Here is a 20954-nt window from a genome sequence, read left to right as displayed (position 1 = left end):
CGTTAATGACAATTGATTCATATCTAGTACCCAATAAACGGGAAGCGCAGCCAATCGTACACCTATGGCGAAGGCAAAATTAAAAAAAAAAACAAAATCATTAGAGCCGTTTTTATTCGGACTTTCCGAGCAGTACACTGGAGAGCGAAATAATAAGTGCTAACAAACTTTAGGACGGGAATCGAAATTTGAAAAACAAAAAGTGACAGCACGGGGCGGATGCATGCGTGCAGGAGAAGAACAGTGGTTTTATCAGTTTCCCTTCCACAGGATGGTGGTGTCGGCGATCATGCCGGTGACGACGTAGGGGTCCATGTTGGAAGCCGGCCTGCGGTCCTCGAAATATCCCTTGCCCTCCTTCTCGGTGTCGCGGCCGACGCGGATGGACGCGCCGCGGTTCGCCACGCCCTGCAGGGAATGGTGTGAGCGGCGAGTGGAACCAGCAGAAAGAAACCATCCGCAGCGGCAGATACACAACCCAACCCACCCATTTGAAGGTGTTGATGTCGGCGGTCTCGTGGCGGCCCGTGAGGCGGCGCTCGTTGCCCTCGCCGTACGCGGCGATGTGCTCCCTGTGCCTCTTCCCCAGCTTCTCGATCGCCTCCTTGATCACCTCGTAGCCACCGGCCTCCCTCATCGACTTGGTGCTGTAGTTGGTGTGAGCGCCGGCGCCGTTCCAGTCACCCTGTGCAAGCAAAACAGATTCAGTACTACTCTCGTCGCTATATATACTCCCAAGAATCACAAGAAACACCTTGATCGGCTTCGGGTCGAGGGAGAGAACGATTCCGGCCATCTCAGTGATCCTCTGGAAGAACCAATCAATCAGTCAGCAAAAAAAAAAAAAAAAGACAATGCGATGTCAATTAGCCGCACGCAGCACTGTACTAGTTTAGTCTAGTTTCACACTGCACTACTGGAGTACTGGAAGCTAAGACGACACCGCGAGACGGACGGACCTCGAGAATGTAGCGGGCGACCCATATCTCGTCGCCGGCAGAGATCCCAACGGACGGCCCGACTTGGAACTCCCACTGTTTGACAAGGAAGGAACCCGGCCGGTGGTTCAGAACAGAACCAGCAGTTCAGATCAGCAGCATGCATCGAGTACTACTACCTGTCCAGGCATGACTTCGCCGTTGATGCCGCTGATGTTGATGCCGGCGTAGAGGCAGGCTTTGTAGTGGGCGTCAACCACGTCGCGCCCAAAGGCCTTATCGGCACCGGCAGCACAGTAGTATGGTCCCTGCCAAAAAAATTAAATAAAAAATACACCGAACAGTTGATAACTTTGCAAAGCCCTGCCTCTTCCGCCAACATATAACTCGCATGCAATCGATAAAAGTTGAAGAAGGAAAGGATCGATCTCTTGCCTGGGGACCAGGGTATCCACCAACAGGCCAGCCAAGGGGCCAGCTCACATCCTTCTGAAGGAGAGTGTACTCCTGCTCAATACCGTACCTGTTTCAATTCAGACAGACAGAGGTTCTGATGAGGAGCCAGATAAGACACTAATTTGAAGTTGGAAGTTCCAAACATGGTGGTCCTTTTCAAAACTTCTATGTTGAAACATTTATCTGATTGGCTACAATAATATCTTTTGTCGATTTTGGTCACTACTATACCATCTTCGATCGTGTGATGCGACTACAGCAAATTAAAATGCTGATTTTTTGTAGGCTGAGGAAAAAAAAAAGAAACACTATCTGAAACTGGGTCAACATTCATACCATGGCACCTCAGCTGCAACATCGGGGTGGCTGAAAACCGTGGCAGCTTTGTACCTCTTGTTACTGGGGATTGGCTCGCCTTGTGGCGTGTAGCAGTCACACATCACCTATACAGCAGATATAGTAGTTTGAATAAGAAGCATAATAACAAACCAACCAACTTAAGCTTGCTTGCCAATTTTTTTTTAAAAAACTTTTACTCACATGGTTCAAATATTTTATTGCTACCTTTACTCAGATACTTTTTTTTGTATCATCCTTCTTTTTTTTAGAGAAATCCCAGAGAAAGTAGTGGAAAAACAAACATAGAAACAAAATCATGTAATTCCAGAGTAAGGATGGCATTTTGGCCCCTCTAGCTTTTCCTTCCTCATCTTCTTATATTTTTTTGTATATTAAAAAAAAATTGGCCGTTTTTTATGGCTTCCAAGAGAAATCAACGCAAAACGAGAAGGTACGCAGAGGCTTACAAGGATGTTGTTACCCTTCCTGAACGGGTCCTTGAAAATGGCTTGAGGGCTTCAGTTCAGAGTGAAAAAAACAGAAGGAGCGACCAGGTAAGCAACAATGAACAAGGTAGAAGAAAGGAGACGAGGATCGTACTAGAGGATGATGTTGACGCTTTTTCGGAGCGCCAATCACTCAAGAAGAACCGACGGCGGTGCCCTCTGTACAGGGGCGGACGATCCGCGCGCAGGGGCCGGACGGTCCGCGGCCTGGTGCGAGACGGCGACGCTCTCTGGTCGGACGCGGACGGTCCGCGGCACAGGGCCGGACGGTCTGCGACCTGGTGCAGGAGCTCGGGTTCCCTGCCTGACGGCCGGACGGTCCGCGCCTTAGGGCCGGACGGTCCGCGCGTGCGCAGGGGCGACGGTAGATCGCCGACGGCGCCTGGATCTCGCTCCCGGGAGGGACCCCGTCGGGGAGGAGAGATCCTAGGAGTTGTCTAGGCTCGGGCAGGCCGACCTAGACTCCTCTAATCGACGTAGAGTCGAGGAGAGGCGGAGAATTTGGGGATTGGAATACTAAACTAGGGCTAAACTAGAACTAGACTAGAACTACTCCTAATGCATAAGGTAAAAATGAGTAATAGACTTGATTTGTTCGATTGTTGGGGGCTTTAATCGGCCGTAGCCCTTCATCTATATAAAGGGGGAGGTCTGGATCCGCTTCCAACTAATTTCTGAGTTAATCCCGCGGTTTTAGGTAACAAATCCCGCGAGAAACTAGGAACCCTAACTGACTCTGCGCACGAGCGGACCGTCCGCGCCACCACCGCGGACGGTCCGGACCGCGGACCGTCCGGCCTCCGGGCCGGACCGTCCGCACGGTCATTTTGGGTTCGAACATATGCCCCCCTGCCTTTTGGTGAAGGTTGACGAACCAAAAGCATATGAACTAAACCTGATGTAAGTCACCGGCTTTTCGATATGAAGATTATTCAATAAAGCACCAATATAAAGGCCGTTTCGGATTGTATCTTTCTCGGCCATGACCATTTGATCAATGGATCAAAAAGAATAGAATGGAGGTGCCCCCCAGTCGGGATAGACGAAGGGATTATACATGTACCAAGGATTCATCATCGTGCCATTCCATGTTTGAACAGGATAATATACCGACGATGAGTAAATAGGTGGAAAGTACCCTGGTCTCATAGAATGAATAGGCGATGCTTGTTGTGTCGCCTTTTGGGCCGTTTTGTTTAACCGTTTTGTTTTAGCAGGTGGCCAGGGTTTCTTTGTTGACCGATCACGTGGAACAGTCTTTTTGCTAGCATTTTTGGAGAGCAACTGATCAAAAGTAGGATCGGCTTTGATCAGCCGATTATATGTGCTTTGACCTTGCGTCTTTTTTCTTGCTTTATGTAGAGGTTGACGCCTTTGGTCATAGGGGGACTGTCCGGCTGAGTTAGCCGGACCGTTTGTCTGAGCACCGGATCGTCCGCACGTAGGTGCCGGACCATCTACGATGTTCGGGCTAGGCTGATGTGTTTGGTTCATTAACTGTGCCTGCCCCCCAGTGTCTTCGGACTTTTTAGCCTTCTCGTCCGAAGCCTTTCGAGCAATCTCCTTTTGTGATATATCTGACATGCGGGGATCGCCAATGACGATACCCTTGCCTTTGCCTTTATCGGCCATTTCGGGCCGAACCAAGACCTTTTTGCATGTGAGTTCTATTGTATTAACAGGAAAGGGTTGTGTGTCTACTTGCATCTCCTGAAAAGCCAATCGACCCTCATTTATGGCCGATTGTATCTGTCGACGAAAAACATTACAATCATTGGTGGCATGAGAAAAGGAATTATGCCACTTACAATAAGCACGCCTCTTTAATTCATCAGGAGGAGGAATAGTATGAGTTAATTTAATGTTGCCGTTTTTCAGTAACTCGTCAAATATTTTATCGCATTTGGCAACATTAAACGTAAACTTAACTTCTTCTTGTCGATTCTTTCGAATCGACTGTAAAGCAGAACATGGTGAAGGTTTAGCCTGCCCTGGCCAAACCAGTTCGGCGGTGTATACATCCGTGGATTCATCGTCCGAGTTATCGTATCCCACTAGATGCATCTTATGGCTAGCCGATTTTGATGTTTCCTTACTTCGGCTTTCACATGTCATAGCCCGCTGGTGCAAGTGCACTAGCGAAAAGAATTGAGTGCCATCTAATTTTTCTTTTAAGTAGGGTCGCAACCCATTGAAAGCTAGCCCTGTTAGTTGTTTTTTCCGCGACATGAATCTGAAAGCATCGGTTTCTAGTGTCCCGGAATCTCCGGATATAGTCATTAACCGATTCTTCAGGCCCCTGTCGGACTGAAGCTAAGTCAGCCAATTCTAACTCATGTTCTCCTGAGAAGAAGTGCTCATGAAATTTCTGCTCTAATTCTTCCCAAGAGTTAATAGAATTTGGTGGCAAAGCAGCGTACCATGCAAATGCAGTATCAGTAAGGGACAACGAGAATAAACGAACGCGGTAGGCTTCCCCATCAGCCAATTCTCCCAAGTGTGCTATGAATTGGCTTATATGTTCGTGTGTGCTTTTCCCACTTTCACCAGAAAACTTAGAGAAGTCCGGTATTCTAGTTCCCTGTGGGTATGGCACGGTGTCGAATCGGTGGCTATAAGGCTTCCGATACGATTGCCCTGTACCTGACACACTAACACCGAGTTTGTCCCTGAACATCCCGGCTACCTCGTCTCTGACCCTCTCTGCCATGTCTGGCGACCATCCATTGAGTTTGTGGGTGGAGATTTCAGGTTGCCTGACATTACTCTGTCGGCTTTCCTCCCAGGTATGTTTGAGGTGTGTGTTAGGTGTCCTATTAATGTCACCAGCTCCTGCCCTATACCCCTCAGGCTCTCTTGTGGCCGAATAGTATTCAGCCCTATGTCCATGAGGTGGTATGGCATGATTATAATGTGTTGCTGGTGGGGCACCATAATGTTGCTGCGATGAATGTGGGAACTGTGCGTATTGCGCAGCTCTCGGCTCTGCGTATGCATATCCGGACGGTCCGGCGTAAGAGGCCGAATGGTCCGCGACCTGGCCAAATGGTCTGAAGGTATATCCAGATTGTCCAGCCGTATATGGTGCTACGTGGGTAGTCTCGTACCCAGACCGTCTGTCGTAAAGAACTGGACGGTCCGCGATCGGGCCGAATGGTCCAGGGTTGTACCCGGATGGATCGGCCATATATGGCGTGACTTGGGCAGTCTGCGCATGGACCCGTGTAGAGTCGGATGGTCCAGCGTAATACGTCGGCCGGTTCATGCCATATCCGGACGGTCCGACGTAAGATGGCGGACGGTCCGCAACATATCCGGACGGTCCGGCGTGATGCACCGGACGGTCCGTGATGGGGCCGAAGTGTTCAGGGTTGTATCCTGATGGTCCGGCCATGTACGGTGCGACCTGAGTGTTTTGTGTGCGGGCCTGCATCTGGTCGGACGGTCCGGCGAAATACGCCGGACGGTCCGCGGTATAACCGGACTGTCTGAGATGATGTTCGGACGGTCCGGCCGCGTCCAGTACTTGCCGCGTGCCTAGTGGTTGTGGCTGTGGTGGTGGTGCGAAAGCGTGCATCGGCATACCATATGATGGCTGGGTCAAGGGTGACCCATTTATAGCCGATGTGTTTGACGCGGGTGGCACTGTATTAGACTCTCGCGATGGAAAGTTAGGAGCAGCTGATTTCTCGTATGCACGTAAATGCATTTTAATAGATTCATCTACATATTGCTTTAACTGATCTCCTCGTTGATCCATGAAAGTCGTAAGAGATAGATCTGGAGTACTTACAGCGGGACCCTGAAGTGGAGGTAGGAGAGATTCCATATCGATCTCCCCTTGGCGGACGATCTTCTGGTGGCGATCTACCGTGAAGTGTGACAAGTACTTGTCCGCCGCCTCCTTGCGCCGTTCGGAGAGTTTATGTAGCAGTTCCGCCTCTTCCTTGTCGCGTTGTTCGTTCCATTGCCGCATCACCTCCTTCTCATCGCGCATTACGAGGTCTTCAAAGGGCCTTTGGTCATCAGCCGGGAGCGCCTCCATGGCCGGCTTGATGATGTTGGTAGTGGAGATCTTGGTGTGATCCTTAGAACCGGCCATTTATGGGCCGATTTTTAGCAGATCTAGACACCTATTCCCCAGCGGAGTCGCCAAAAGTATGTTGACGCTTTTTCGGAGCGCCAATCACTCAAGAAGAACCGGCGGCGGTGCCCTCTGCACAGGGGCGGACGGTCCGCGCGCAGGGGCCGGACGGTCCGCGGCCTGGTGCGAGACGGCGACGCTCTCTGGTCGGACGCGGACGGTCCGCGGCACAGGGCCGGACGGTCCGCGACCTGGTGCAGGAGCTCGGGTTCCCTGCCTGACGGCCGGACGGTCCGCGCCTTAGGGCCGGACGGTCCGCGCGTGCGCAGGGGCGACGGTAGATCGCCGACGGCGCCTGGATCTCACTCCCGGGAGGGACCCCGTCGGGGAGGAGAGATCCTAGGAGTTGTCTAGGCTCGGGCAGGCCGACCTAGACTCCTCTAATCGACGTAGAGTCGAGGAGAGGCGGAGAATTTGGGGATTGGAATACTAAACTAGGGCTAAACTAGAACTAGACTAGAACTACTCCTAATGCATAAGGTAAAAATGAGTAATAGACTTGATTTGTTCGATTGTTGGGGGCTTTAATCGGCCGTAGCCCTTCATCTATATAAAGGGGGAGGTCTGGATCCGCTTCCAACTAATTTCCGAGTTAATCCCGCGGTTTTAGGTAACAAATCCCGCGAGAAACTAGGAACCCTAACTGACTCTGCGCACGAGCGGACCGTCCGCGCCACCACCGCGGACGGTCCGGACCGCGGACCGTCCGGCCTCCGGGCCGGACCGTCCGCACGGTCATTTTGGGTTCGAACAGATGACTTCGCTGTCCTCTCCGGGAGCCTGCCCGGTGCTGGAGCCGTCGTAGTTCCATTTTGGCAGCTGGCTCGGATCGGTGATGGGGCCTTTCACCGTCTGCTCCAACAACAGCATGCATGATCAGAGATATATCGTGCTAGGAATTAGGAAACAACAATAATATAGTTCAATTACAGCCAACCAAAGAGGTGAATGATGTAGGTCAGGTTTCAGAAAGAAACGACGTGAACAAGAAGACTACGACTACGACGCACCCTTGCTTTGCTCCTGAGGTCTATGCCGGATCCTCCAACCCTGCACAGCACAGCACAGCCCAGGAGAGCGCGACGTCAGAAAGGGGCCAGCCAAACTTGCAGAGATAAGGCGCGGACGCCGCAAATTTCGGGCGACGGCCGATCGAGTGCAACTTGCAAGGATCGTGTTCTGATTTCTGAATGCAAAGACGATTCTGAACAAGGACAACGAGAGCGAGAACAGAGGGGAGCGAACCAGATGTACTCGGCGATGATCCTGTCGGTGCAGTCACTCAGGTCGAGGTTGACGAGGTCAGTGAGGCTGGCCATCACTCGTAGTAGGCAGAAGGCAAGAACACAAGAGAGAGAGAGAGAGAGATCTTAGTAGGCAACGCAAGAAGAGCTGTCTGAAGTATCGCAGTGGATGGTCAGAAGCCGTGAGGCGAAAGGGTTATTTATAGAGCGAAGCTGGCTGGTGGCTGCGATGTGAAGGGCGTGCGTGTATCATTTTCATGTAGAGATAAAGTGTGGTTTCTTTTCTGGCTCCCTTACGCCTTGTTCGTTTGTGCCGGATTAGTAGGTCGGAACGATTTCTAACCGGATTGCTTCTCTAATTTATATAAACTTTGATTAGCTAGAACGATTCCGGACGCAATCCGACACAAACAAAGAAGGCCTTAATATAATCTATTACGACATCGGCAATTTATAGATGCATGTGATGTTTGGCTCATATATTTTTAACGTAATAGGTAACCAATAATATTAAAACATGTTTGACACTACACTACAAATTGTAACCCGTCTATTCAAACTTATTAGTGTTGATACTCGAGTGTGAATCATAATCATTGTCATTTACGATACATTTTGTTTCTTCCGTTGATCACAGGCAGAAGGAAGGACTGTGGCAGTGCAGCTTGCTCGTCAATGGCCAGCCGGCCTTGTTCTGTGCTGGAAGAAGCTAAAAACAGCAGGCAGCCAGGCACGTATGGCCACCTATCCTCTTATCCTGAACCCGTCCCGCAATGGTGAAAGGATGCCTACTTCCTGCTTCGTGTCAACTGGGTCCAACGAATGTGTATCATTTTTTTAACTTGTCGGTTCTTAACTCTTATGAACCACTCAAACGAAAAGCACGCACACCCGGAAAAGGAGCCATGCTTTCACTGTTGTTTCCTTGACAAGAAGAATCTAATCCAATCTACCGAAAAGGATGGACTAGAGAAAACGGGGCCTTCCTTCGTCACTGTTCTGTGTCTGCATGTAGCAATTCAGGACGCCTTTCAAAGAAAAAAAAGAAAGTATATAGCAGTAGGATCGTCGGCAAGGCAAAAGCTAAAAAGAATAACGGTCTATTGATCATCAGTTCATCACAGCCCTAGATGGATTTGCATTGCCAATAAGCTTGCTTTGCTGAAAAGGGCAAGAACCACTGCATCCAAGAACGATGTGTGCGCTGTATTTCCTTCAGAGAGAGAGAGAGAGAGAGATGTGTGGTGTGCGCTGTATCTTCGCCGTTCCGATCCGCCGCGTTCCTGAAACTCCAGTGATGATCAGTGCCGACAAGTTTTAGAGGTCTTCGCTTCAAATCCTCGATCCAGACACGAATGTACAACGCTGGTCTTTGTTCAGCCAATCTGGACGGGACGGAGTCGCTGATTCTGTATGACGCTGTCTGCATCTGCCACGTTGATTTACATTTTTTAAAAAACAAGAAACCAAAGCCAAATGGTGGTACGGTTTTTGCATCCTGTAGCATCTTCAACGTCTTCCATTCACCGCATTGGTTGACTTTGCATCTACATTATTTGCAATTTTGTCCCCTCCTAGCGTCGCTTTCTTTTTCTTCTTTTTCGGGCATTGACTTTGTTTGTGTATAATGCCGTCACATGATGTATGTCACATCTTGACAAATTAGTGTTTGCTCACATTTCTCTCATTCTTTGACATGTCTCCAGTTATCTTTTGAAAGGCCCATGTATATTCTGAACCAACATATTGTGCCAGGGAAGAGGTAATGGAAGCCCTGGGCTTCCCCCAGCCAGGACGCGGTCAACCCAGCACCCGCGCAGCCATGCAGTCAACAGCCAGGAATCCAGGACGATAAGCGCGTAAGGCAATATACGAATGCATATATATATGGATAAAGATGCGTAAACCATGCATAAAGGAATCTTTTGACGCCCGAAACACGTGGAATGAATATGACACTGTGGACAGCATTTACGACTGCATAATGACATGTACTTGACAGCATAAATCATGCAGTATGTGGTTCTGGTTCTGGCTCGGGCGGATTCCAGCGTAAACCGTGAGCTAAAACAGCGTAAATGAGTTCGAAATTTAGCGTAAATCATATTTCTATTTTGTAACAGCAAACGGGGCCTAAAATTACGGCGTGAAAATCGCGTGCAACCGATCGTGCGCGGGTCCTTGCTCGGGCCGATTCCAGCGTAAATGAGTACAAAATTTAGCGTAAATCTTATATATGTTTTGTAACAGCAAATGAAGCCTAAAATTACGGCGTGAAAATTGTGTGCAGCCGATCGTGCACGGGTTCTGGCTCGGGCGGATTCCAGCGTAAAACGTGAGCTAAAACAACGTAAATTAATACGAAATTTAGCGTAAATCATTTATCTGTTTCGTAACAACAAATAGGTCCCGAGATTACGGCGTGAAAATTATGTGCGGCCGAGTGCGCAGGTTCTGGCTCGAATGGATTTTAGCGTAAACGTGAACCTAAACATCGTAAATTAGTACGAATGTTAGCGTAAATCGTATATCTGTTTCGTAATGGCGAATGGAGCCGAAATTTACGGCGCGAAAATCGCGCGTCACCGGACGTACGCGGGTTTTGGCTCGGACGGATTTATGCGTAAAACGTGAACCAAAACAACGTAAATGAGTACGAATTTTAGCGTAAATCATTCATCTGTTTCATAATAACGAATGTAGACCGAATATATCTCTCTGCGCACGAGGTTGTCATAAAATGCATCAAGAAATATCGTAAATTGGAGTAAATACAACAAGAAGTGATCTGAGGTAATTGTGGCGTAAAATGCAAGCTACCCATCTACAGGAGAACTGTTTTAGATTTTACAATAAGATATAAGAGATAATTATTCCTGTACTCAACTATGATAATGTCGTGTTTACATTTTAGTTGTTGGTACATGCACGCAAAACTATGTTCCACCGTAACACCATTGTTAGCAAAAAAAAGTGAGTTCAAAAGGCTCTTCCAGCTTTCCTAATGTGGAGAAAACCATCGAGGTCCATATCTGCAAACGTAACATGAACTGTTAATATGATCTTTCCTCGTTAATATGATATACTTTTCTAGCTTGTTATGACTAACATAACCTACAGTCTAAACTGAATGCACACTTGAGTTAGAAGATCAGATTACCAAAAGAAAAATCTCTTGAGTTAGAAGATCAGATTACGACGAAAAGGTGCAAATATACACACCCTGCTACATTAAAACTCAGCTCTCTTTTCATCTGAATCCTTAATATAAAGCCATGCTACACTGAATCTCCTGCTTACCTAAGTTCACTTCAGTTTTAGACTATGCAAACAAACAGATGCATATGGCTATAAGCCCCTCTCCATCCAATTACTTGAAAAACGGTTTCATTTTTATGCAATATTGAGTTATAGAAATCAATGAAGGCCCTCTCAAAATCCAGCAAAGAAATGTTTAGAAAATTAGAATCGGGCAGTGATCATAAATAGTAGTAATTGGTAAAAGTCTATCTACTATAGCATACGTCATTGACGATCACAACTAAAAATAGTATTGATAATTCAACATGTACACATACATGAAAGATGCAAAAGTCTATTAGGAGAGGCAATAATTCCTCAAAATTGATCAAATTAGGTTACACCATGCTAATAAAAGTTTGAACAATTATTCCGATTCCAGAAAACTAAGAAACCATTCAAGCATCTTCAAACACATTATCATAACTGATAGAGGGTCGCGACAACTGAGCTGATTGAAAGTGTGGATGTACACACAGACTACCCAAATCAGAGTTATAGCCGATACAGAATTGGGGTGCCTATATCTTTTTTATATAAATCATGTAGTTGCTCCTAGGTTTGTCCAGTTTATTTAGGGGAAATATAACTTGGATCTACGTATTTACCAAAAGAACATAAAAATGATATAGAACTGGTGGTCTACGTGTTTATAATGCGGAGCGTACACGAGATCTGGTAATTGAGCATAATAACACATTCAAATTAGCATAAAAGATGTATTTAGGAATAAAAATCACAAGAGCAGGGCGAGATGAGTAAAGAATGCACCAGAACCAGGAGGGGCACTTGGCGATGAGGTTGTCGCCGGCGAGGATGAACCCGGGGATGGAGAAGAAGCCCTTCTCGAGGAAGACAGAAACGGTGTACGGGCCCATGACGGGAAGTTCGTAGGGCGCGGAGGCGGCGCGGGCGTGGTCCGGAGCGGGCGAGGGCGTGGATGGATCGCTGGTTGTCGGCGGCTGGGCGAGTCCGGAGGGGGCGAGGGTGCGAACGGATCGCCGGTGCCCGGCGGCTGGGCAAGCCCGGAGGGGGCAAGGACGCGGACGCATCACCGGTGCCCGGCGGCTGGGCGAGTTCAGAGGGGGCGAGGACGCGGACGGATCTGAGCGAGGATGGAGGTGGTGGCCGGCGGCTGGGCAAGGACGCAGACGCTAGGGTTCGGCCGCCGCGAGAGTTACGGGAGAGATGAGCTGAAAAAATGAGTGCTCGGTTCCTTGATTCGTGGGCCCGATAGACGTAAGCTGCCCAGATTGCGGGGACACGATCTTTTCGTGGGCCCGGATGCCGCGAAACATGTGCACACCAAAAGTGTGTAAAACGTAACAGGATTGAGCATAACGCGTAGTTATAATTGACGTAACTAGGTGGTACAGTCAGCGTCTGGTCGGTACGGTGCGGTCAGCGCACCTGGTCGGGGCTTCCATTAGTTAGAGAGAGCCCAGGGTATATATATATATATATATATATATATATATATATATATATATATATATATATATATATATATATATATATATATATATATATATATATATATAAACTTCGAACAAGCCTCTTTTCTCTTTTGCTGTTCGGGATAGCCCACTTGCAGAGCACAATATCAGCATCTTTTGATTTTGAGAATTGTGTAGGCTCTGACATCAGCATGCTCTGTCTGCAATTCTATCACCGGAAGTCATACTCCTATATGATCTTTGGTGCATCAAGCAACAAGGCAACAATTTTTGCCGCCTCTTCAGATGATCCAACCATTCAGAGGTTGAAGAGAATAATACCTGAAGATGGTTGATGTCCCTTTGGGCTCACAAAATGTCATGCCAAGTTGTGTGACACTATTTCCCCAAGAGAACAAGTCAGCTAATTTATGTTCCTCTATTTTCCGTCCAAGAGTTCAAGTTGCAGTTCGACAGCAAATTTATTTGATGAATCCGCATCTTCATTGCATCACTGGGTTGTCCCAATTGTCCGGACTGTTCGCTTGGTTTTAATCCGTATCGGTTTTTACTACTTTTACGGTGTTTTGTCACTATGAATTGCAGATGTAACAGTTCGAACAGCTGGCTTTAATTCGAAACGAATAGTCATCCTTCTCTAAAAAAACTAACAGTAACACTGTAACAGATGTAGGAAATGTTTCGTCGTCTTCCATCCAACCTAGCCTACTATCTCGAGATGTGGAATATCACAAAGTGGAATTGCTATTTTAGGGAAGGTGTGTAATGTTAAACACAATTATATAATTGATTACTACATGATCCAAATTACATTTTTGTTACTTTATGTTCAAAATAGTCGAGAAAGGGGGTGTATTGTCTATGTATACACATTACGGGTTGATTTGGTGACCAAGAGATTAGAGAGGATCCACGGGGAGGAAGGAATTTCTTTCCATGGATCCCCTCCAATTTCCTAGTCACTAAATCAGTCCTAAGGGCTTGTTCGCTTTAAGGACTTGTTCGGTTATTCCAATTTCATGTGGATTGGAGTGTGTTCGAATGGATTGTGATATATTTTGACTTGCTATGTGTCGGCGTTCCGAGACCGGGGGGTCCCCGAGCCGACGAGTGAATGTCGCCGTGTGCCCCAGCCTAGATGGGTCGAGCGCGAGGGCGAGCGCTAAGGGGGGAAAAGCGAGGCGGCCGGAGACCGGCGTGAGAGACGTGGGAATCCCGCGGCCTTCGTGTTCGTCCCGCGCCCAGGTCGGGTGCGCTTGCAGTAGGGGGTTACAAGCGTCCACGCGGGAGAGGGAGCGAGCGGCTTCAAGCGAGCGCCTGTCTCGTCCTCGTCCCCGCGCGGCCAACCTTCTCTAAGAGGGCTCTGGTCCTTCCTTTTATAGGCGTAAGGAGAGGATCCAGGTATACAATGGGGGTGTAGCAGAGTGCTACGTGTCTAGCGGAGGAGAGCTAGCGCCCTAAGTACATGCCGTTGTGGCAGCCGGAGAGATTTTGGCGCCCAGCTGGTGTGATGTCGTGGCCGTCGGAGGAGTGATGGAGCCTGGTGGAGGGACAGCTGTCGGAGCGGTTGAGTCCTTGCTGACGTCCTCTTGCTTCCGTAAGGGGGCTGAGAGCCGCCGTCGTCACAGAGTATGCGGGGCGCCATCATTGCCTATCTGGCGGAGCGAGCCAGATGGGACGCCGGTCTTGTTCCCTGCGGCCCGAGTCAGCTCGGGGTAGGGTGATGATGGCACCTACTGTTGACGTGGTTGGTCTGCGCCCTAGGTTGGGCGATGTGGAAGCTCCTCCGAAGCCGAGGTCGAGTCTGTCTTCCGTGGCCGAGGTCGAGTCCGAGCCCCTGGGTCGGGCGAGGCGGAGGCCGCCGGCTGAGGTCAGGGCGGAGTCCGAGCCCTGGGGTCGGGCGAAGCGGAGTTCGTCGTCTTCTGGGGCCGAGCCCGAGTCCGAGCCCTGGGTCTGGCGGAGCGGAGTTCGCCGTCTTCTGGGACTTAGCCCGAGTCCGAGCCCTGGGTCGGGCGGAGCGGAGTTCACCGTCTTCCGGGACTTAGCCCGAGTCCGAGCCCTGGGTTGGGCGGAGCGGAGTTCGCCGTCTTCCGGGACTTAGCCCGAGTTCGAGCCCTGGGTCGGGCGGAGCGGAGTTTTCTATGGTGCCTTCGGCCGGGCCTGACTGCCTGTCAGTCTCACTCTGTCAAGTGGCACCGCAGTCGGAGTGGCGCAGGCGGTGCAGTCCTTCTGTCAGGCCGGTCAGTGGAGCGGCGAAGTGACGGCGGTCATTTCGGCTCTGCCGGCTGGGGGGCGCGCGTCAGGATAAAGGTGTCAGGCCACCTTTGCATTAAATGCTCCTGCGATTTGGTCGGTCGGTGCGGAGATTTGGTCAGGGTTGCTTCTTGGCGAAGACAGGGCCTCGGGCGAGCCAGAAATATGTTCGCCGCTGGAGGGGGGCCTCGGGCGAGACGGAAATCCTCCGGGGTCGGCTGCCCTTGTCCGAGGCTAGGCTCGGGCGAGGCGTGATCGAGTCCCTCGAATGGACTTGTCGGGGACCATAATTAGGGGTACCCTCAAGACTCCTAATTCTCAGCTGGTAACCCCCATCAGCATAAAGCTGCTAAGGCCTGATGGGTGCGATTAAGTCAGGGATCGGTCCATTCGAGCGACTTGATCACGCCTCGCCCGAGCCTAGCCTCGGACAAGGGCAGCCGACCCCGGAGGATTTCCGTCTCGCCCGAGGCCCCCCTCCGACGGCGAACATATTTCCGGCTCGCCCGAGGCCCTGCCTTCGCTAAGAAGCAACCCTGACTAAATCGCCGCACCGACCGACCAAATCGCAGGAGCATTTAACGCAAAGGTGGCCTGACACCTTTATCCTGACGCGCGCCCCCCGGCAAAGCCGAAGTGACCGCCGTCACTTCGCCGCTCCACTGACCGGCCTGACAGAAGGACAGCGCCGCCTGATCCACTCCGACTGAAGTGCCACTTGACAGAGTGAGACTGACGAGCAGTCAGGCCCTGCCAAAGGCACCATAGGAAACTCCGCTCCGCCCGACCCAGGGCTCGGACTCGGGCTAAGTCCCGGAAGACGGCGAACTCTGCTCCGCCCGACCCAGGGCTCGGACTCGGGCTAAGTCCCGGAAGACGGCGAACTCCGCTCCGCCCGATCCCAGGGCTCGGACTCGGGCTAAGCCCCAGAAGACGGCGAACTCCGCTCCGCCCGACCCCAGGGCTCGGACTCGGGCTAAGCCCCGGAAGACGACGAACTCCGCTCCGCCCGACCCCAGGGCTCGGACTCGGGCTCAGCCCTAGAAGACGACGAACTCCGCTCCGCCCGACCCAGGGCTCGGACTCGGGCTCAGCCCCAGAAGACGACAAACTCCGCTTCAACCGACCCCAGGGCTCGGACTCCGCCCTGGCCTCAGCCGACGACCTCCGCCTCGCCCGACCCAGGGGCTCGGACTCGGCCTCGGTCACGGAAGACAGGCTCGACCTCGGCTTCGGAGGAGCCTCCACATCGCCCAACCTAGGGCGCAGGCCAGCCACGTCAACAGGAAGCGCCATCATCACTCTACCCCGAGCTGACTCGGGCCGCAGGGAACAAGACCGGTGTCCCATCTGGCTAGCTCCGCCAGATAGGCAATGATGGCGCCCCGCATGCTCTGTGACGACGACGGCTCTCAGCCCCCTTACGGAAGCAAGAGGACGTCAGCAAGGACCCAACCGCTTCGACAGCTGTCCCTCCGCCAGGCTCCATCGCTCCTCCGACGGCCACGACATCACACCAGCTGGGTGCCAAAATCTCTCCGGCTGTCACGACGGCATGTACTTAGGGCGCTAGCTCTCCCCCGCTAGACACGTAGCACTCCGCTACATCCCCATTGTACGCCTGGATCCTCTCCTTACGCCTATAAAAGGAAGGACCAGGGCCCTCTTAGAGAGGGTTGGCCGCGCGGGGACGAGGACGAGACAGGCGCTCTCTTGGGGCCGCTCGCTTCCCTCTCCCGCGTGGACGCTTGTAACCCCCTACTGCAAGCGCACCCGACCTGGGCGCGGGACGAACACGAAGGCCGCGGGATTCCCACCTCTCTCACGCCGGTCTCCGGCCGCCTCGCTTCTCCCCCCTTCGCGCTCGCCCTCGCGCTCGACCCATCTTGGCTGGGGCACGCGGCGACACTCACTCGTCGGCCCGAGGGACCCCCCGGTCTCGAAACGCCGACAGTTGGCGCGCCAGTTAGGGGCCTGCTGCGTGTTGACGAACAACTTCCCGTCAAGCTCCAGATGGGCAGTCTCCAGCAACCTCTCCAGCCCGGGACGGTGCTCCGTTTCGGGAGTCTTGAGTTCATGTCCCTCGACGGTAGCTACGACATGATGCTCCTTCCAACGCCGCGCGACAACGACAATGGCGGCCGACAGCCCGCCCGCCGGTGGCGGAATCGACGACGCCTTCCCCGCGTGGCGGAAGAACAATCTTCGAGCTCGTCCCGCCTTCTTCCCCGTCGGTGGAGGGGAAGGCAGGGCAACCAAGGCCAAGCAGGAGGCAGCGCCTCATCGGCTGTCGAGCGAGTCGATAGCGTCGGCACCCCAACGAGGGGCGCACCGGGTATCGACTTCGCGCCTGAGACGAAGACGAGCGCCGTCTCCCCGCGACACGCCAATCCCGAGCAAGCGGACGACGCCAGCGCGCTCGCGGAGAGCCTGCAGGACGTCGCCCTCGTACCTGAGACGACAGTGCAGTCAGCCCCCGATGTGACTTTATCGCCGCTCGTCGACCAAGAGGTACCGACCGATTCCCAACCCACGTCATTTGGATTCAGCCTCAACCCGCCTAGCGACCTCGCTTTGGCGGGCACTCTCGTAGGGGCGAGTCCAAACACTCTGGGGTTTCGCATGCGGTCGCCTTGGGACCGGCTGACGGACGTCTCGACCTACGGGCCCTCTGGGTCCGAGGAAGACGACGAGCCCAGCATCTGTTGGGATTTCTCTGGACTTGGCAACCCCAGTGCCATGCGGGACTTCATGACCGCATGTGACTACTGCCTCTCCGACCGTTCTGACGGTAGCCGCAGCCTCGACGATGAGGACTGCGGCCCAAGCCGCGAATGTTTCCACGTCGATCTAGGGGGTCCCTCCGAAGGCAATCATCTCGGCATGCCGGAGGACGGTGATCTCCCTAGGCCGGTGCCCCGCGTTGACATCCCACGGGAGCTAGCTGTGGTCCCCGTTCCGGCGGGGGGTCACGACCCACAGCTCGAGCAAATCCGCGGGGTGCAGGCCAGGCTCGACGAGGGAGCAGGAGCGCTTGAGCCGATCCGTCGGGACGTCGGGCAGGCATGGGCGGGCCAACCCCCGACCGGAGAAATACGTCATCTGCCCCAGGGTTTCCAGCACCGCGTCGCCGACGACGCCAGGGTCAGGCCGCCACCCGCATCTAGTGGGGTCGGCCAGAACCTGGCCGCAGCAGCGATGCTTCTCCGCGCGATGCCGGAGCCATCCACCACCGAGGGACGGCGAATCCAGGAGGAGCTCAAGAATCTCCTGGAAGGCGCCGCGATCCGACGGGCCGAGAGCTCTGCCTCCCGAAGGCAGGGATACCCCTCGGAACCTCACGCCGCGACTTCCCGATTCATGCGGGAAGCCTCGGTCTACACCGGGCGCACGCGCAACACCGCGCCTGCGGCCCCAGGCCGCCTCGGCAACGAGCACCATCACCGCGACCGTCGGGCCCACCTCGACGAGATGGTGCGCCGAGGCTACCACCCTAGGCGTGGGGGACGCTACGACAGCGGGGAGGATCGGAGTCCCTCGCCCGAGCCACCCGGTCCACAGGCCTTCAGCCGGGCCATCCGACGGGCACCGTTCCCGACCCGGTTCCGACCCCCGACTACTATCGCAAAGTACTCGGGGGAGACGAGACCGGAACTGTGGCTCGCGGACTACCGTCTAGCCTGCCAACTGGGTGGAACGGACGACGACAACCTCATCATCCGCAACCTCCCCCTGTTCCTCTCCGACACCGCTCGTGCCTGGTTGGAGCACCTGCCTCTGGGGCAGATCTCCAACTGGGACGACCTAGTCCAAGCTTTCGCCGGCAATTTCCAGGGCACGTACGTGCGCCCCGAGAATTCCTGGGACCTCCGATGCTGCCGGCAGCAGCCGAGAGAGTCCCTCCGGGACTACATCCGGCGATTCTCGAAGCAGCGCATCGAGCTGCCCAACATCACCGACTCGGATGTCATCGGCGCGTTCCTCGCCGGCACCACCTGCCGCGACCTGGTGAGCAAGTTGGGTCGCAAGACCCCCACCAGGGCGAGCGAGCTGATGGACATCGCTACCAAGTTTGCCTCTGGCCAGGAGGCGGTCGAGGCCATCTTCCGAAAGGACAAGCAGCCCCAGGGCCGCCCATCGGAAGATGCTCTCGAGGCGTCTACTCAGCGTGGCGCCAAGAAGAAAGGCAAGAAAAAGTCGCAAGCGAAACGCGACGCCGCCGACGCGGACCTTGTCGCCGCCGCCGAGTACAAGAACCCTCGGAAGCCCCCCGGAGGTGCCAACCATTTTCGACAAGATGCTCAAGGAGTCGTGCCCCTATCATCAGGGGCCTGTCAAGCACACCCTTGAGGAGTGCGTCATGCTTCGGCGCCACTTCCACAGGGCTGGGCCACCCGCGGAGGGTGGCAGGGCCCGCGACGACGACAAGAAGGAAGATCACCAAGCAGGAGAGTTCCCCGAGGTCCGCGACTGCTTTATGATCTACGGTGGGCATGCGGCGAATCCCTCGGCTCGGCATCGCAAGCAATAGCGCCGGGAGGTCTGCTCGGTGAAGGTGGCGGCGCCAGTCTACCTAGACTGGTCCGACAAGCCCATCACCTTCGACCAAGCCAACCACCCCGACCACGTGCCGAGCCCGGGGAAATACCCGCTCGTTGTCGACCCCGTCATCGGCGATGTCAGGCTCACCAAGGTCCTTATGGACGGAGGCAGCAGCCTCAACATCATCTACGCCGAGACCCTTGGGCTCCTGCGCGTCGATCTGTCCTCCGTCCGAGCAGGCGCTGCGCCTTTCCACGGGATCATACCCGGGAAGCGCGTCCAGCCCCTCGGACGACTCGACCTTCCCGTCTGCTTCGGAACGCCCTCCAACTTCCGAAGGGAGACCCTGACGTTCGAGGTGGTCGGGTTCCGACGAACCTACCACGCGGTACTGGGAAGGCCATGCTACGCGAAGTTCATGGCCGTCCCCAACTACACCTACCTGAAGCTCAAGATGCCGGGCCCCAACGAGGTCATCACCGTCGGACCCACGTACAAACACGCGTTCGAATGCGACGTGGAGTGCGTGGAGTACGCCGAGGCCCTCGCCGAGTCCGAGGCCCTCATCGCCGACCTGGAAAGCCTCTCCAAAGAGGTGCCAGACGTAAAGCGTCATGCCAGCAACTTCGAGCCAGTGGAGATGGTTAAAGCCGTCCCCCTCGACCCCAGCGGCAACGCCTCCAAGCAGATCCGGATCGGCTCCGGGCTCGATCCCAAATAGGAAGCAGTGCTCGTCGACTTCCTCCGCGCGAACGTCGACGTCTTCGCGTGGAGTCCCTCGGACATACCCGGCATACCGAGGGATGTCGCCGAGCACTCGCTGGATATTCGGGCCGGAGCCCGACCTGTCAAGCAGCCTCTGCGCCGATTCGACGAGGAGAAGCGCAAAGCGATAGGCGAGGAGATCCACAAGCTAATTGCGGCAGGGTTCATCAAAGAGGTATTCCATCCCGAATGGCTTGCCAACCCTGTGCTTGTGAGAAAGAAAGGGGGGAAATGGCGGATGTGTGTAGACTACACTGGTCTCAACAAAGCATGTCCGAAGGTTCCCTACCCTCTGCCTCGCATCGATCAAATCGTGGATTCCACCGCTGGCTGCGAAACCCTGTCTTTCCTCGATGCCTACTCAGGGTATCATCAAATCAGGATGAAAGAGTCCGACCAGCTCGCGACTTCTTTCATCACGCCCTTCGGCATGTACTGCTATGTCACCATGCCGTTCGGCTTGAGGAATGCGGGCGCGACGTACCAGCGGTGCATGAACCATGTGTTCGGCGAACACATCGGTCGCACGGTCGAGGCCTACGTCGATGACATCGTAGTCAAGACGAGGAAAGCTTCCGACCTCCTTTCCGACCTTGAAGTGACATTCCGATGTCTCAAGGCGAAAGGCGTCAAGCTCAATCCCGAGAAGTGTGTCTTCGGGGTGCCCCGAGGCATGCTCTTGGGGTTCATCATCTCCGAGCGGGGCATCGAAGCCAACCCGGAGAAGATCGCAGCCATCACCAGCATGGGGCCCATCAAGGACTTGAAAGGCGTACAAAGGGTCATGGGATGTCTCGCGGCTCTGAGCCGCTTCATCTCACGCCTCGGCGAAAGAGGTCTGCCTCTGTACCGCCTCTTAAGGAAGGTCGAGTGCTTCACTTGGACCCCTGAGGCCGAGGAAGCTCTCGGGAACTTGAAGGCGCTCCTCACAAAGGCGCCTATCTTGGTGCCTCCAGCTGCCGGAGAAGCCCTCTTGGTCTACGTCGCCGCGACCACTCAGGTGGTCAGCG

The 20954-nt window shown here is 53.6% G+C and overlaps 1 protein-coding gene across 3 annotated transcripts; it reads right to left on the bottom strand.

The window, feature by feature from the left end:
- LOC542215 (glutamine synthetase 3) lies at positions 1 to 7813 on the bottom strand. 3 transcript variants are annotated; one of them, NM_001111827.2, is made up of 12 exons: positions 7629 to 7801; positions 7394 to 7433; positions 7136 to 7235; positions 6836 to 6839; positions 2201 to 2249; positions 1731 to 1837; positions 1374 to 1461; positions 1118 to 1246; positions 960 to 1034; positions 755 to 808; positions 488 to 685; positions 1 to 408 (listed from the first exon to the last, which is right to left on the bottom strand). In NM_001111827.2, the coding sequence occupies exons 1-12, from the start codon at positions 7700 to 7702 to the stop codon at positions 253 to 255; spliced, it is 1074 nt and encodes a 357-aa protein (NP_001105297.2). In that variant the 5' UTR covers positions 7703 to 7801; the 3' UTR covers positions 1 to 252. The 3 variants fall into 3 exon arrangements, with proteins under 3 accessions (NP_001105297.2, XP_008659016.1, XP_035818326.1); XM_008660794.2 differs by lacking the exons at positions 2201 to 2249; positions 6836 to 6839; positions 7136 to 7235 and having other exon boundaries at positions 80 to 408; positions 7629 to 7813; XM_035962433.1 differs by lacking the exons at positions 2201 to 2249; positions 6836 to 6839; positions 7136 to 7235; positions 7394 to 7433; positions 7629 to 7801 and adding an exon at positions 6033 to 6510 and having other exon boundaries at positions 80 to 408.
- Positions 7814 to 20954: the final 13141 nt, after the last annotated feature.

The sequence above is a fragment of the Zea mays genome, chromosome 9 (assembly GCF_902167145.1).
Source record: "Zea mays cultivar B73 chromosome 9, Zm-B73-REFERENCE-NAM-5.0, whole genome shotgun sequence".
In the NCBI taxonomy this organism is placed as follows: Eukaryota; Viridiplantae; Streptophyta; class Magnoliopsida; order Poales; family Poaceae; genus Zea; species Zea mays.
Note: the sequence above shows the minus strand (reverse complement) of the source record. Positions and strands in the feature narration are given on the sequence as shown.

Bases quoted from the DNA above. Each gene is read 5' to 3' on its own strand.
- LOC542215 (XM_035962433.1), bottom strand. From the start codon at position 6,341: ATGGCCGGTTCTAAGGATCACACCAAGATCTCCACTACCAACATCATC. The intron at 1,247-1,373 runs GCAAGAGATCGA...TTTTTTTGGCAG, and splicing joins GTGGATACCCTGGTCCCCAG to GGACCATACTACTGTGCTGC. The intron at 409-487 runs GTGGGTTGGGTT...CATTCCCTGCAG, and splicing joins ACATCAACACCTTCAAATGG to GGCGTGGCGAACCGCGGCGC.